Raw genomic sequence first — 16078 nt, 5'->3', positions numbered from 1 at the left:
GCTTTCCTTATTACCCAGCTCCCCAGGTCCTGTGCAATTTCCATATTATTCCAAATCCGAATCGTTGCCTCAAGTGTTTTGGCGCAGAAAACTGTAATTTTTATTCATTTCCAGGACGCAGTCTGAAGTGCCTGCTAAACGATTATTAGCAATTTGATATAACTGCATGTAAGTACAACACGAGAACAAGTCAACAACGGATTCGCCTGCACACACACACACACACACACACACACAGACACGTGTGGCCACTTACATAAGGACGAGTGGGTGTATGTGTGTGAGTGTGTTTGCCTGTGTGACAGCCAACAGTGGAAAATCACTTCAGTTAACTAAATCCCCGCAACAACCATGCGCCGACTGCGCCGCAGCAGCACGACTTCTGCAGGAGCGGACAGAGAGAGAGAGAGAGAGAAGGAGAGAGAGAAACAGAGAGCGGAACAGCCGAAAAGGACACGGCACAAAGCAGCCATTGCAGGGGCGTGGCCTGCGGCCAGAGAGCCAATCGGAGGGCGAGGTCTTGCGAACAGCGACGTCGGCAGCGGCAGAGGCTGCAAGGGACGAGGAGAGAGCGGGGCGGGGCTGGGGGAAGAGGTGGAAAAGGGGGCGGCAGCGTTAAGCTCATTGCCATATTTTCGCTGTGCTCTCTTTTGAATTTACTTTACTAACAAAACATGACTGTTGGGAGGCAAAAAGGAAATTGTTTTATCAAATGGGTTTCCTTACGCTTTTTTATTATGAAATTAATTTCCAGCATCGTTTCGCAGTCGTTGACGTTCCACTCCCATCGCTCTCACTCCCACTCTCCGTTGGGTTCGCCATTTTCCAGTTTAAACCCCATTTTGCGCCCAGCTCCTTTGAGCATGTGTTTACTCTAGTTTTCCTTTGGAGCTGCCTTAGCCATTCCACTTTCGTTTCATTCCGTTCGGGCAATGTTCGGGAAATGTTTGCATAGTCATATTCTCCCTTCCCTGCCTCCAGTTTCCTTTTTTCATACCGCCTTTCCCCCCGACAAAGGCATTAAAATGCAAATCTTGATTATGAATTTAAGCTCGGCAGACAAATTAAATTTATTTGCCACTCGAAAGATAAAAATCTTGAAAGTTTTATTTGATTACCGCTTGTGTCTGGTTCAGAAGTTCCCCAGCAATCCTTACCAATTCGCATTGAAATTGTTGCCTACTTTTTGGGGCTATATTATTGATACTGAATATATACAGTTCATATTCAATATCATATCATTGTCACCTTACATTTTATATTTATTTACTCTTTATTCTTCGGTATTTTGTGCGCATTTTATTATTGTTTTTTTATTAAGGATATTATATGTTTTAAAAATGTCCCCCACAAATTGTTGTTATTTGCAGTGCCGATATAGAAGCTCTCGCCCAGGTAAAAGTGTGTGAGACATATGTTATTCAGTTGTAAGTGCAATGAAAGAAAAATATAAAATCGATGGGCATTGCTGGTCAACACTTGGTGGGCTTCTCCTGGCGGAGTGTTGAGTTCAGCACGGGCCAAATCGTACCAACAAATTAATAACTTGATAGGGCCAATAAAGGTACATGGGTATCCATTTTCCCCTAGCCTTCACATCCGCGATGGTAACCCATATAATGGCCGTCTTCGGGGAGCTGGGTGTTTTGTGAGTGGTGTCATAACAGACAGTGAAAGTTACTCAATTCATTGGAGGCACCTCCTCCGAATCGATAGCACTGTACTGCAAGGTAATATTTTAATGGGTAATCTCAAGATACGAAACATTTTCATTATTATTAGTAGAATTTTTCTTTTACTCAAGCATTCTTTAGAAGGAAAGTTTGTGAAAGTGTCTTAGCATATATGTATGAACTACATGCATCTGGTACTCTAAGATCAACCCTGCTGACCAGTGTAATCGATACGAAAATCATACTCAAAATAGAATGGCCACTAAGTCAGTTAGCAAGAATGTTCGCCCGCTAATTGTAAAATCAGTTTAGGCGCACTTTTCAATGGACTCAAATCGGGCGCAGCCAACGCGGAATATTCACAAATAATAATTAAGTGAAAACCCATAACAATAAATATTCGATATTACATTTGAGCTTAATTCGGTGCGCTTAATGTCCGGTCAGTGAGTCGCGAGTTTTTGGCTAGGATTACGGAGCAGTCGATCTCAAGCAGCGAGGATGGTTCAGTTCCTGGGCAAACAGGGCACCGCGGGTGGTCAGTGTCCATTGAGTGGTTTCATGACCAACTGCTAATCAAATTTGCAGCTAGTCCCGAAAGAACTTGACCTTCCAAAGGTCACTCAATACTCGTTTTGTGTTTTATGAATCAAATAAAACAAAATTTGAACAAAAGCCAATTCAATTGACTTTATTGATTCTTAAGAATCCTGTGAGAAATATGTTTATGTAATGAACTTAACCTTAACATTTATATAAACGATTATACAATATTGGTGAAAATTATTTTGCGAAAGGATACCAAGTGGGATAAGGACCCCAATAAATATTTATTAGTAATAGCTTCACATTTGTCTTAGTCGTACTTTAACAATACGTTGTAAATAGTTTTTATTTCATTTGGAATGCACAATCCTTTCCCAGAGCTCATTCACATGGTGACCCTGGACAAGACGGGCAAGAAGTCCTTCGGCATCTGCATAGTGCGCGGCGAGGTGAAGGATTCGCCCAACACCAAGACCACCGGCATCTTCATCAAGGGCATTGTGCCCGACAGTCCCGCGCATCTGTGTGGTCGCCTAAAGGTTGGCGATCGGATCCTCTCGCTCAACGGAAAGGATGTGCGCAACTCCACCGAACAGGCGGTCATCGATCTCATCAAGGAGGCGGACTTCAAGATCGAACTGGAGATTCAGACCTTCGACAAGAGCGATGAGCAGCAGGCCAAGTCAGATCCGCGGAGCAATGGCTACATGCAGGCCAAGAACAAGTTCAACCAGGAGCAGACCACCAACAACAATGCGTCCGGAGGTCAGGGAATGGGGCAAGGTCAGGGTCAGGGTCAGGGAATGGCTGGCATGAACCGGCAGCAATCGATGCAGAAGCGGAATACCACATTCACGGCCTCGATGCGTCAGAAGCATAGTAACTACGCCGACGAGGATGACGAGGACACCCGGGACATGACCGGTCGCATTCGCACGGAGGCGGGTTATGAGGTGGGTTAACCCAAGGTCGCCACCCATCGCTCTACTAACTTATAAGTACCTTAGATCGATCGAGCATCCGCCGGTAATTGCAAACTCAACAAGCAGGAAAAGGATCGCGACAAGGAGCAGGAAGATGAATTTGGCTACACGATGGGTAAGACTCAATTGAAGCCATTAAAAAATGTCAGTCACACAGCACGTGAATGCCATTCCCAGCTAAGATCAACAAGCGGTACAACATGATGAAGGATCTGCGCAGGATCGAGGTCCAGAGGGACGCCAGCAAGCCACTGGGACTCGCACTCGCTGGCCACAAGGACCGCCAGAAGATGGCCTGCTTTGTTGCCGGTGTGGATCCCAACGGAGCATTGGGTAGCGTGGACATCAAACCGGGCGACGAGATCGTCGAGGTCAACGGCAATGTGCTGAAGAATCGCTGCCACTTGAACGCTTCCGCCGTGTTCAAGAACGTGGATGGGGATAAGCTCGTGATGATCACCTCGCGACGCAAGCCCAACGATGAGGGCATGTGCGTCAAGCCCATCAAGAAGTTCCCCACCGCGTCTGATGAGGTCCGTACTTTTCACTTCTTTTCGGATGGATCCTGCGATAAAATGTCCTTCCCTTCTATTCCAGACTAAGTTTATCTTCGACCAGTTTCCCAAGGCGCGCACGGTGCAGGTGCGCAAGGAGGGTTTCCTGGGCATCATGGTCATCTATGGCAAGCACGCTGAGGTGGGAAGTGGCATTTTCATCTCGGATCTGAGAGAGGGATCGAATGCCGAGTTGGCGGGCGTGAAAGTGGGCGACATGCTGCTGGCCGTTAATCAGGATGTAACACTGGAATCCAACTACGATGATGTGAGTCGTCAGGAAGCCCTCCAACCACTTAGTTTAAAACCATTTCATATCCACTTCAGGCTACTGGACTGCTTAAACGTGCCGAGGGCGTAGTGACCATGATTCTATTGACTCTCAAGAGCGAGGAGGCGATAAAGGCTGAGAAGGCGGCGGAAGAGAAAAAGAAGGAGGGTAGGTATTGCGTCCAAGCAAGTTCAAAACTGACATCTTCATCCCGATAACTCACAGAGGCCAAGAAAGAGGAGGAAAAGCCACAGGAACCCGCCACAGCCGAGATCAAGCCGAACAAAAAGATACTCATTGAGTTGAAGGTGGAAAAGAAGCCAATGGGCGTCATCGTCTGCGGCGGCAAGAACAACCATGTCACGGTGGGCTATCTGAACTTTCTGTTTCTGCAAGAAGTACCTTAAACAACTTTTCCCTGACAGACTGGCTGTGTAATCACCCACGTTTATCCGGAGGGACAAGTGGCAGCCGACAAGCGCCTCAAGATCTTTGACCACATTTGCGATATAAATGGTACGCCAATCCACGTGGGATCCATGACGACACTGAAGGTCCATCAGTTATTCCACACCACATACGAGAAAGCGGTCACCCTAACGGTCTTCCGCGCTGATCCTCCGGAGCTGGAAAAGTTTAACGTTGACCTTATGAAAAAAGCAGGCAAGGAGCTGGGCCTGTCGCTTTCTCCCAACGAAATTGGATGTACCATCGCGGACTTGGTGAGTGCACATACACCACTGGTATACAGTGGTAGGAAGGCTCAACCCTAAGTAACTACTTTCTCGACAGATTCAAGGACAATACCCGGAGATAGACAGCAAACTGCAGCGCGGCGATATTATCACCAAATTCAATGGCGATGCCTTGGAGGGTCTTCCGTTCCAGGTGTGCTACGCCTTGTTCAAGGGAGCCAACGGCAAGGTATCGATGGAAGTGACACGACCCAAGCCCACTCTACGTACGGAGGCACCCAAGGCCTAGAGACGATCCTCATTCTCCTCCTCCGGTAGCGAAGCAGTGCAGCAATTCAATAAAAGAACCAACAATTCGAATTCAAAACAATCTGTTTTCCGTTGTGGGTTTATTGAAAAGGAAACTCCTTAGGCTATAGAGCTTGCATTGGATGCAATACGGGGCCACAGATCGGCGCATTCCTTGGCCACCGGTCCAGTGATGGCCGAGCCCTTCATTTCGCCCTTGTTGTTTACTATTACCCCGGCATTGTCCTCAAAGTATATAAACACCCCGTCCCTCCTCCTGAACGGTTTGCGCTGCCGAATAACCACGGCAGGCATGACCTGGAAACAAATGAAAATAGTAGTTAGCAAAGTTGCTCGGCAGTGTGCAAACCTCCTGCTGCATCGGTTAGTTATGCAAAAGTGCGTTGTTATAGGTGGGGGAATTATGAGAAGTGCAGTGAAACCGTTTTATAAACCTTCTTCACTACAATTTTAAATTCTTATCAATAAACAAAAATATTAAAAACGTGAGTTTGGTGCGATAAGCTATCTTAGCCGGCACAAAACATGTGGGGAAAATTTATTGGAAGCGTAAGGAGAAACCTTCCACGTCTAATACAAATCTATCTATATTATCGTATTACTTTACAATGAAATACTCTGCAATTGATAGAAATTAAAACTGCCCGTTCAAAACAAATGACAAATAGTGTAGCACAAAATACGATTATTAACCTTAAGCAACCCAATGTAATAAGAGCTAACTAATTTCAAATTGGCTTCTTTGAAACAGAAACAAGTTGAATTTCATTCAAGAAAACGCACACAAACAAAGTGGAAAAACGTGTTCACTGGGCGGGTTGCTAGCCCATGGGCACTTTTAGCACATGACCGATTCAGCCGGAGCACTGGGCACCACACTCACCTTCTTCCTGAGCTCGGGCTTTCCCTTCTTCACGGTGGCCACGAACATGTCGCCGACACCAGCGGCGGGCAGACGGTTAAGGCGACCGCGGATTCCGTGGACGGCGATCACGTACAGGTTCTTGGCTCCGGTGTTGTCGGCACAGTTCATCACGGCGCCCACGGGCAAACCGAGGGAGATGCGGAACTTGCCTCCCGCGGTACCTCCACGTCCTGGATGAGACCGAAAAACAGAGGGTTATTAGTTTTGCACACCACAACTTCGACACTCTCCACATCCGGCGCGTCACATTTCGCACGCTTAGCGGCGCGGTTCGTTCGGATTTTTACCTCTCTTCGACATTTTGTTGCTCGCGGACTGGTTATTCCAAGATTATTCGCTAGTTTGCCAATGAGATGTTTCAATTATTAGCATTAAAAAAAACGTGGAGATTTTATTATACTTACTTCGCCGGAAACGAAAACGAAAAGGAGGGAAATACGATGTGACCGCCGATCTATCGTAGAAATATACCTCAAAATATCGAAAAAATAACCTAATTATAACCAAGAATGAGCACGGATTGGGTTCGAACTTTGCTAAAATCCTAGCAGGTACTCATACCATCGGAGTTTTACACCCACCTCGAACAAGTTGGCAGGTCTGGCCAATCAGATGTCGTGTTCACACCGGAAATTCCAAAAACTTAATCAGCAACTTTTCTTTTAAAAGAAATTACGTGTGCTAGAAAGGGATGGGGCCATTTTTTTACTCTATCGCTATATTTATTCCACAATATTTAAGTAAATTTTTTTTGAATATCTTATAGTAGATGACATTAAATGATTTGAATATTTTAAAAACTTTACTCTTTGACATTGATAAACTTAATAATAATAATAAACTTAAACTTCCCGTTGTGGCAAAAGGGTAAGAGACAAAAGTTCCTCGACAGCAATGGACTGAACAAAGTTTCAGATATTTTTAGTTAAAATGTGGCTCCATTTAATACAATTTGTGCGTCATTATTTTCAGTGCTTACTGTACTTGCACTCGGAACTAGATAAGGTTCCGGAGAAGAAGAAGCAGAACATACAGCTGTTTTCGCTATTATCAACTGTTGATTGCAACAAAGAGATGTGAAAAAGCCCGCAGAACATTCCAAGAACTCCGCCCACCAAGATGCATTCCGCCCAGGCGCAGGCTCAGGCCCGCGACAAAATCTTCAAGAACTGGAGGGGCATTAGCGAGGTGACCATCATCAAGGAGGTGGCCACCAAGGGCGAGCACATCGACCTGTGCATGGAGTACTGGGCGCAGAAGAGAAAGATTCCCGTTTCGGAGTACCGCCACTACTTCTACGACGTGGTGCAGGCCTATGTGCAGCGACTGCTCTCCGAGAGACTTGTCTGCAAGGCGGAGGACGTGATCCGGAACGTGGACAGAGATGTGAAGTGCTTCTTTTTTCAGTTCGCCTGCGAGTGCCAGGACGAGGAGTTAAGTGAGTTTGTGCTGGATCACCTGCGCAGTCGGGAGCCCCTTATGTACGAGCAGGAAGAGCCAGTACTGGCCTACCACTGGTCCTTGGTGCAGCAACTCCGGGAGTGCGAGGCCTTGGTGGCCAAGCATCGAACACAGCTGCCCCGTGTGCACATAGAAGCCATGATGACATTACCAGAGCAGGCACTGCAGTTGCTCCTCGTAGAATTGTACTTCGCCAATGGCAATGAATCTCTGTTGGGATCCCTGTCCAAAGACATGGTCTGGCAGCACCTGGTAGACAGTGACGAGCAAGCAAAGCTCCAACGCTGGTGTCGCCTTCAGGAGGAGGGCTTTGTGTCCCAGGAAACGCTTTCTCCCTTGGAACAGAGCTTCACCGCGTGGAAAATAGATGCCACCATGTACGAGTACGCCGTGGAGGAACTGCAGCAGCCCAGCGAAGTGCTGCGAAACTTCTTTGCGCGTGCGGGATACTTTTTCATGGACGAGTCCGAAGATATTCCTTCTCTGCTGCGTCGCCTTTGCACCATGGAGTGCTTGGGAAAGCACGCGGATCTCCTTAGCCGCCAGCCACTGGCGAAATACCTGCTGGACCGCGGCCAATACTCGCTGCTCCTCATGGAATGCGTGCCTATCGCCTCGCTGGAACTGCTGGCCGGCACTGAAACGCACCAGGAGCCCCTGATTAATCTAATCGTCGACATAAAAACAAATTCATTGACCGAGAACGAGGGCTTCGAGTTGGTAAGTCAGAACAGATAATGATTCGCAAATATATTATTTACTCTATATTTAAGTGTGTTAAGTGTATAATTATGTCAATTTAAATGTATTTCAGATATCCAAGAGCGTTCAAGCATACTTGGAGAAAACTCACGACACAGTCGACTCCTTCGAAGGGCATCCCCTGCTGACCTTCTACGATTTTCTTGGTCAGGAGCCAAGTGTGCGCTCTTTAGAGGGATTCCTGACCTCTACCAACTTGGGTCGGGTTCCGTATCTCAAATCCCTGATTGCTCGCTTCGATCATGGGCCGACGAGCTGCAATTTCGGCCTACCCACGGCACACGATCTCTTCATGAAGTTCAAACACGTGAATCTGCCGCTCCTAGCAACCGCTGGACATGGTGAACTGGTATGCTTCTCAAACGCGCGTCTTAGTCAGCGATATGCCAGGAAATCTCAATTGAATTACACCCATTACCTGAAGCAACAGAGAAGCGCCTATGCTGTATACTACCTTATTACAGAGCAACTTCAGCTTTATGGTCAAATAACAAAGACGCAGCTGTTCCACGCCTGTGAGACTGTCACCCAGATAGCATTGCAGCACGCTGGCGATGACGAGTTGGTTACCCATTGCGTAGCCTGTTGCGAGATGCTGGGCTTCGATACCCAGCCACTAAGGAGTTTTCTGCTGCTGCAAAGGAAGCTACCGAAGTGCGAAACCGGACAAAGTTACTCCGAACTCCTTGGTGAATGGGATAGGGACTTGGTGGAAATGCTCGAGGCCAATCCCAGCGAATTTCCTTTGGAACTATATCAGTCCCTAATGCGTCTAGCTATAAGGGACACTCCAGGAAAACTTCCAATGGATTTGCTTAAACGCTACGCCTCCAAAAATAATTGGTGGCACTTGCTACTAGTCTTCCAATTCTTTGATCTTCCTTTAAGTGAACTTAAGAAGCTCTTGCCGCACTTCAAGTCATCTCCAATCGGAGTGCATCTGCTACGAGCGTTGAGTTACGAATCGTCTGGAGATCGCCACCACAAAAGGACCTTACAGCGACCGACTCGTCGTAGCGGGGAAACGCAAACCAACTCCTCTCAGGAAACGATGACCAACTCCTCACATAGTTCGAATCAGGATTCCAGCGTGCAGCAGCTTCAGAGGAATACGGATCAATCCCTTTGCACTTTGTTAACACACACAGCTCGCCAGGACGTATTTGCCATAATACTGTGCAGTACCAATAGTCTTCCAGATGAGCTTATTGCCACCACACCAAAGTTTTTGGAGATGATGGTTGGGAACAGTTCGCATTGCAGTAGCATAAACCTCTTAAGGCACTGCATCCGCCAGGAGCTGCCTATCTTGGCTGTACTGGCAGCCACAATCAGCGAGCAAAACCGGGATTGGTGCTGGATCGTTTGGCTTTCGGTGGCCAGCGGACAGTGGAGCCTGCAGCTTCAGGAGGCATCCAAGGTGCGCGATGAGAACCGATCAGAATGGGTGTGGTCAGTCATTAGAGGCGCTGTCGCTGGCGGACATCTGAATGCCCTTTTACACAGCCTAGAAATCTTTCATCCGGTAGGTATGAACATCTATATCTTTGTTTAATAACAGCCTATTTCTCTTTCAGGACTGCAAACTCACGCATCTGTGCCGCTTTCTTCAACTGACTGGCCACCAGGAAGACTTTAGTGATGCAACAATTGTGGAGCTGCGCCAGTTCTTTTTTAGCTGGAGCCAGGATTCAGTCGCTTTGCCTCTGTGTGGTCCCCTGCCCAGAAAGCAGTTGATGCAGCGCTCCATTGGCCTGCTGCTTATCCAATTGCAGTCGAATTTTGACTGCATACTGCAGCAGCAGCGCTTCCTTGAGTGCATTTGTCGTTCGGATGTGGGCGATATTTGTGATCTTCTGGATTTTTGCCTTCTGCATAAAGTTTTCGGAGTCGCTGCTACCTGGCTAAGGGAACTATCCATTGATCTCGAGCAGCTCGGGAGGAGGGATAGCCCCGAGTACAAGCGACTGGTAGATGCCCTGACTGAGGCACGAGCTTATGAGGAAGCTTTGCAATTGGCCACATTGCTACAGTTGCCGTTGACTGACATTGTGTATGGTAAATGGATGACGGAGCTGGAAGCCGGACAACTCAGACCCCACGAGGAGTACGAAAAGGACATTCAACAACACGCTTTGGCTCCCGCCATCTTGGTGAACTTCCTGCTGCAGGCAGCTTCCGTCGTTGGCCAAGTGAGCCTCCGGCGATATGAGCTGTTGCAAAGTACACTGGGCGTCATCAAAAAGCATCACCTGTTCCCAAACGAATCCTTTGATCGCGATCAAATTGAGTACGACATGGTTTTGTGCTATTTGCAGCTGCCGGAAGAGCAGCTCCCTCAGTTATCCATTTACCACTCGGAGTATTTTGAGCAAATCATGCTTCAAGAGCGCTGTGTGCTTTATAAATCCTTTTCGGAACTTAAAGAACTAGCTGGAATTGATGACCTCAGCATAGCTGATAAAACTGTGCTTACTTCTGAGATGGAAGACCGGCTCAATACTTTACTAAACACCCTATTGGACAAGGGTGACATTGTGGAGGCACTGCGTCTTCAAGAGCTTTTCGAATTTCGTCCAAATGACCTTCGATTTATCGTATTTGCAATGGCATTGGCCGAAGGTATGACCAGCATTAGTAATCTGTCAAGCAAGGAACGCCAGTTGCTCGGAGAAATCGAGAAGAGTGCGTTTCCTAAGTTTAATCGGATCACCTTAAACCAAAATGTGATAACGCGCTGGGACAGTGACCTTTCTGATACTTGTTCGGACAGCGTGGCGATGGAGTTTGAAGAGATCCCCTCCAAAGAGAAACAGCAGACACTGGACACCTTGCTGGGCATTGGGTCAAAGTTAAAGTATGGCGTTGAGCTTGGACGACGTATTGTCCTTGCGTACAGGGCAGCCATGTACTTGGACAAAGAATATCTTGATGTGTTGCGAACCAAGGATACTGGTATCCTTTTGAAGAGCGCCGCTGCTGAAGATTGTCTACAGCGGCTACTAGTTGTCAGTGATATACAAATTTCCACGAGAATGACACCAAAAGAAGTAAGTACTATATATTTCAAAAGCTCAATCATTGTGATATTTAATCGAATTTCAACAGATTGCCGAATGTTTGGCCTTGGAGCTGACCACCTGTATCGTACGTCCCCGTTTTTATATATTCCATGCCAGAGAGCAGCCGCGAAATGCCTTAAGGAACGCGGATCTCTGGGGCCACAGCATCGATCGGGATTTCCACCTGTTCCTAGAACTGGCGCCCAATTCTACTATGCTGGGTAATTGTTTGCTGGAGTACTGTGATGCTCTAAAGACTTATCGCCGCTACCAGGAGGGCAAGCCTTTTGAGGAGACCGAAGCATTCGAAAATCTTTCAAAGATAATAACGCTCTACGGATTACCCACTCCTTCTCCGACGGGTACAATGTCAGGCATTCCCCAGGTTTTGTCACACAAAAAACAAAATCAGATCTACGTGGAGCTGTTGATCAAGGCGCACCTGTGTTTCGTGCACGAGTGCTCCATGGAAGGCATTGTAAGCGTCCTCCAGAAAGCTAAAGCACTTAATACCAAACTAGCCCAGGCCAAGTCGTGGTCACTGATTGTCCGTTTGCTGATTGGAATTGCGCGCTACCGCGAGATGTTCTACTGCTTTGATTCCCTGATTGAAAACGAGCAGTTTGAGTCCTTGTTGGGACAGTTTGATGAGGACCAGAAAGGTGGACTTCGACAGGCGATTCTAAGTTACCTCAGAGAGTACCAACCAAAGAATGGGAAAGAGCTTCTGCGCCTAGCGGCGCTGCACTTCCTCATGTACAAAGAGTTGGCGGAGATGTGGACTACGGAGGCCCAAGAGATTGTTACCAAAATTCAAGCCTTTGCCGCGCAGTCCAATAAGCTAAAATGCTCCGTAGAGGTTCAAACACTGTTGCAACAGGCCTTGGAAAATTACACACATGCAACGGAGAACTATTTGTTGGATAACAAGCTTCTGCTCGCCCAGCAAAGTGTTTCTCGAGCCGAGCTGATGGCCATGCAACTGGATCTGTGCAACAAAGCACTCGAAAAAAGGCACAGCAATAACGCGAATCATTTGTGTGTCAGCGTCATTGGAGTGCGTTCTAGGGAACAGTTTCGGGAGCTAGTCAACGTCCATTTAAGGTATGCAAAAGCTTTACATCAAAGGACTAACTATTTAAATAATTGGTTGTCATTATGTTTCTATTCTAGCGTACCTCAAGCTCTGATTCTGAGTCGCGCCTATGGTTATGATATTAGTTGGAGCGAAGCCATCTTGTCTCAATTCGTTGTGCTTCAGGGAGTCAATTATCTGCAGGAATATCTGTGCCATCAGCGCATCAATGATGATGTAATCGAACAGATTGTTAAGGGGTATGTGTTTGGCTGGCCTGACTTTATCTTCCTCCTTGTTATGATTATATTATTTCAGTTATTTGCTGCACATCCAAAGTAATGCCACGAACTCAAAACAGGAAGAGTCGATGGTTCAGCTGGTGGGACTGATCAAGTCCGTGGTTCTCAAATACAAGCTGGCATCCATTTTGGGCTTCAAGTCCATCGTGATGTCCTTAATCAACGATTCCTCCGTTTATTATCTTAGAGATACAAATTTCGGTCGTACCGATTTCCACACAGCAGGAGATACGTGACATAAATACCATTGTGATTTTAAACTGTTTTTATACAACAACATTAGCACTGATTACGTTATTACAAATATACATTTACAAATAGTTAAATCTCTCGACGGATATCGTTTCCTCGGCAACTGAGGGAGCCGATGCCTGGGGCTTTGGTGATGCTTCTGTTTCGGTCTCTTTGGATGGGGAATCATTCCAGGACTGGACGGTCATTTGACCAAAGATTAGGTACATCAAGTTGCCGAGGAACAGAATCACCGAAATGCCAAGGAAAACTGTTCGCCATTGCGATCGATCCGACTGAAATAAAATAAAGTTAATCAATTTACTTAACTATCCAAATTACTTACCTCTTTGGTTACGGTCAGCCCAATGACGATTGGCGATATCACACCAGCCGCAGACATCAGTGTGTTGCTCATCCCAAACAGGAGTCCAGCAAAGTTTGGCGACAAGTCCACGTGGTTAAGGGAACTGCCAATGGCCTGTCCGGAAATGGCAGCTGTGGCTGCAATCAGACAAAACATACTGCCCACCACATTCTGATCGCTGACGTAGGATAGGATAACCAGGGCTACAGCAGGGGTCCATGTGGCAAAGGAATTAATGGTCTTCCGTAGGATAGGCAATGAAATGTCTCGACGACGGGTTAGGTATTCAGCCAGGAAAATGAATCCGTAGGATGACATCAGCATGACCACAAAGGGCAGAGCTGAGAGCAGGGCATTTGCCGCAATGCTGTAGTGGAATATACCGTGGATGTAGCGCGGAATCTGTTGCATCAGCGTGTAGAAGCTGCACGCCTGGCTCATTTTGCAAAACGCCAGGACGATAAATGGACGAGAGGTGAGGATCTGGAGCCACGGTACTGGAGGAGTTGCACCGCGAATCACCTGATTCTGCTCGAGGGCAAATTGAATGTGCTTTCGTTCCGCCAGAGAAATGAATTTCGATTCGGATGGGCTGTTGGCGCCATATCGCAAGAAAGTAAGGCACCACACGATGCCTAAGTATCCTGAAATTGAAATCAACACTTGGTAAATATATGTGTTCTATTTAATATAGTATATAAGCTAAAACCTATGCCTAAACCATACTTAATCAGTTTTTGCTTTAGAGTTATGTCGTAGGTAAGTAAAATGATAAATACAGCTATAAAAGTGTCATTAGGATTTACTGCTAGTTTAACGTGTCTTTAGAAGAGTTCCGCAGTTGTTTCTGTTACCCGGGGCTGTCTAAGGAGTAAATGATTATCTATATAGAACTCACCTGGCACGTAGAATGTGCTGGGCCACCCGAGGGGCGATGCAGAGAGTACGCCACTCAAAGCGAATCCCATTATTGTCCCACAATCCAAGCCAGTGGTCATGATGCCGCCCATGCGATTGGCCTCCTTCTTGGGACACCACTTGGCCAGATGGGTGTACAGGCAGGGCCACATGCCGCCCATGGCGAGTCCCTGGACGAATCGCACCCAGAAGAGCAGCTGCCAGCCGCCCCAGGCCAAGGCGAAGGGCGTGGCAATGCTGAGCAGAGCGGTGAGCAACATGATGGTCAGCAGCAGCACCTTGGCTCCAAAGCGACTCGATAGGTATCCACTCATCATCTGGGTGCAGCAGGAGCCCCAGAAGGGACTGCTGATGGTGTACGACTTCTGAGGCTCTGTCAGTCGGTATTCCGGATAATTTGGGTTGCTGCTATTGGCATTCGTAAAGGCCACAATGGCCACGCTCATGTTGAACCTCTGGGCCACGATCAAGGTGGCGCACAGAAAGAGGAACAGTACCTGCAGGTGGCGAACGCCCCACATGGGACCTGCGAAAACAAATGACTCTTGCAACGAACTTGACACGCGCATTGAAGTACCAGCTCCTCACCCTTTACCACCAAGTTGAACGATTTTATCGTCATTGAGCGGCGCAACGACCAATGCGTTCACCTCAAGTCACCGAACTGCATGTTCAAAAAATTGGCAATGCCAGCTAATAAGCAGCTTCAACAAAATTGTGCTGCGAAACTAGTTTACAAGCCAAATCGTCAAACAGGCTCCTCCGAAACTTGAATTCTTTCCTCGTGCCGCTGGCAGTGGTGCAACCGAGTTCTAGGCATATATGTTGCATTCTTCAATAAGAATGATTTGGATATGGAGGCATCGAAAGTGAATCCACATATTTGAGGGCGCGAAAGAGCCAATACTCTTACTATTCCTCTAGTCTACATCTAAATAAATGTGATTCTTAACTATTTAAAATATGTAAACCTAGATTTTTTAACTTTGCATAGGTAAATATTAATATTAAATAAAAACAAAAAACAAACAAACATTTTTAGAAAAATTATACATATACTTCCAAAACTAGAAGAGGAAGTTTTAGAAATGAAAACAAATGAAGTAACTTAATTTTCCAGCTGAAGATGCTCATCTCATAAGCGGTAGTCAATCATAATGGTTTATTGACAGTTTTACGGCCGAATGGGAAGCCAAGCCAGTTAAATTGCTGATCCAATAACTCACAGTCTCGTGGGAGCAATAGTTGTGTACAAATACAAACAATAACAATGACGGGTGCGAATCGTTTGCTCTTATCAGAGGCTAAATAAAGCGCCGGCAGTTAGCCAGGTGCTTTATATCAATCGCCAGAGCCAATTACAATCACTTAGTTCCGGGCACTAGATTGCTATTTTATCAAATGGCGAGGCGATCGTTAAGCTATAATTATGGGCGAATTAGCAGCTGATAAGATAAGGACAGGAGACCTTACTCAACTTAAGTAGGCTAGTCTCAGACAGGGATTCCACCATTACGAGCTATAGGTCCCAGACTAGATGACGGGTTTGCAGATAAGATCTTAAGTGGTAGCAGAATAAGCGAAATATCCTAGGTGCCAATAGTAAACAATGCGTATGATTAGAATGCCAGAAAGCTAGAATAAAAATATATACATATATGTAACATGGAGTAAGGCTGAAGGCTGGCAACAACCCGGTTGGCAGCGCTGTTGAGCAGCAACATGATTGTCGGAAATCGAAGTTATCGACAATCAGTCATCGAAGGAACGATCGCAAGGCAGCAGTGGAGTGGAGTGGAAGTCAGCGTTGCAGTCAGTCGAGTTCTCAGCAGCAGTCGTTCGGTCACAAACTAAGAATACTTTATATAATTACCGCATTTAGAATTAAATTAATAATAAACAATAATAATAAACAATCTTACATGGGGGCTCGTCCAGTCCTAA

General features: G+C 46.5%; 4 protein-coding genes across 6 annotated transcripts, besides 1 other annotated feature; 2 read left to right on the top strand and 2 right to left on the bottom strand.

Moving 5' to 3' along the window:
* Nucleotides 1–1978: 1978 nt before the first annotated feature.
* On the top strand, nucleotides 1979–5085 carry inaD (inactivation no afterpotential D). 2 transcript variants are annotated; one of them, NM_166566.1, is made up of 9 exons: nucleotides 1979–2211; nucleotides 2598–3172; nucleotides 3227–3317; nucleotides 3380–3735; nucleotides 3800–4024; nucleotides 4084–4195; nucleotides 4253–4392; nucleotides 4453–4749; nucleotides 4820–5085. In NM_166566.1, exons 1-9 carry the CDS (start codon nucleotides 2175–2177, stop codon nucleotides 5009–5011), a joined length of 2025 nt encoding a protein of 674 aa, NP_726260.1. In that variant the 5' UTR covers nucleotides 1979–2174; the 3' UTR covers nucleotides 5012–5085. The 2 variants fall into 2 exon arrangements, with proteins under 2 accessions (NP_726260.1, NP_001246470.1); NM_001259541.1 differs by having other exon boundaries at nucleotides 2562–3172.
* Nucleotides 5079–6390, bottom strand: RpL23 (Ribosomal protein L23). The gene is made up of 4 exons (NM_079089.4): nucleotides 6361–6390; nucleotides 6244–6293; nucleotides 5915–6126; nucleotides 5079–5328 (listed from the first exon to the last, which is right to left on the bottom strand). The coding sequence occupies exons 2-4, from the start codon at nucleotides 6254–6256 to the stop codon at nucleotides 5131–5133; spliced, it is 423 nt and encodes a 140-aa protein (NP_523813.1). The 5' UTR covers nucleotides 6257–6293; nucleotides 6361–6390; the 3' UTR covers nucleotides 5079–5130.
* A 555-nt stretch (nucleotides 6391–6945) lies between these two features.
* Nucleotides 6946–12941, top strand: CG13531 (uncharacterized protein). Of its 2 annotated transcripts, none has more exons than NM_001299819.1 (6): nucleotides 6946–8137; nucleotides 8232–9704; nucleotides 9757–11229; nucleotides 11288–12345; nucleotides 12415–12576; nucleotides 12635–12941. In NM_001299819.1, exons 1-6 carry the CDS (start codon nucleotides 7076–7078, stop codon nucleotides 12852–12854), a joined length of 5448 nt encoding a protein of 1815 aa, NP_001286748.1. In that variant the 5' UTR covers nucleotides 6946–7075; the 3' UTR covers nucleotides 12855–12941. The 2 variants fall into 2 exon arrangements, with proteins under 2 accessions (NP_001286748.1, NP_611726.1); NM_137882.2 differs by having other exon boundaries at nucleotides 7045–8137.
* CG3649 (uncharacterized protein) lies at nucleotides 12862–14796 on the bottom strand. The gene is made up of 4 exons (NM_137881.3): nucleotides 14723–14796; nucleotides 14115–14660; nucleotides 13196–13860; nucleotides 12862–13145 (listed from the first exon to the last, which is right to left on the bottom strand). Exons 1-4 carry the CDS (start codon nucleotides 14754–14756, stop codon nucleotides 12930–12932), a joined length of 1461 nt encoding a protein of 486 aa, NP_611725.2. The 5' UTR covers nucleotides 14757–14796; the 3' UTR covers nucleotides 12862–12929.
* Nucleotides 14797–15793: 997 nt separating this feature from the next.
* Nucleotides 15794–16078: part of a mobile genetic element that runs on past the window's edge.

This window comes from Drosophila melanogaster, chromosome 2R, assembly GCF_000001215.4.
Source record: "Drosophila melanogaster chromosome 2R".
Classification (NCBI taxonomy): domain Eukaryota; kingdom Metazoa; phylum Arthropoda; class Insecta; order Diptera; family Drosophilidae; genus Drosophila; species Drosophila melanogaster.
This window is presented reverse-complemented; position numbering and strand designations above follow the sequence as displayed.

Coding starts and splice junctions, on each gene's coding strand:
- inaD (NM_001259541.1), top strand. CDS start 2,175: ATGGTTCAGTTCCTGGGCAAACAGGGCACCGCGGGTG. Junction 4,196..4,252: donor GGAAGAGAAAAAGAAGGAGG/GTAGGTATTGCG, acceptor GATAACTCACAG/AGGCCAAGAAAGAGGAGGAA. Junction 4,393..4,452: donor GCAAGAACAACCATGTCACG/GTGGGCTATCTG, acceptor TTTCCCTGACAG/ACTGGCTGTGTAATCACCCA.
- RpL23 (NM_079089.4), bottom strand. Junction 5,329..5,914: donor AGCCCGAGCTCAGGAAGAAG/GTGAGTGTGGTG, acceptor ATTTGTTTCCAG/GTCATGCCTGCCGTGGTTAT.
- CG13531 (NM_001299819.1), top strand. CDS start 7,076: ATGCATTCCGCCCAGGCGCAGGCTCAGGCCCGCGACAAAATCTTCAAG. Junction 9,705..9,756: donor GCCTAGAAATCTTTCATCCG/GTAGGTATGAAC, acceptor TTTCTCTTTCAG/GACTGCAAACTCACGCATCT. Junction 11,230..11,287: donor CGAGAATGACACCAAAAGAA/GTAAGTACTATA, acceptor GAATTTCAACAG/ATTGCCGAATGTTTGGCCTT.
- CG3649 (NM_137881.3), bottom strand. CDS start 14,756: ATGACGATAAAATCGTTCAACTTGGTGGTAAAGG. Junction 14,661..14,722: donor GTTCAACTTGGTGGTAAAGG/GTGAGGAGCTGG, acceptor TTGTTTTCGCAG/GTCCCATGTGGGGCGTTCGC. Junction 13,146..13,195: donor GGCTGACCGTAACCAAAGAG/GTAAGTAATTTG, acceptor ATTTTATTTCAG/TCGGATCGATCGCAATGGCG.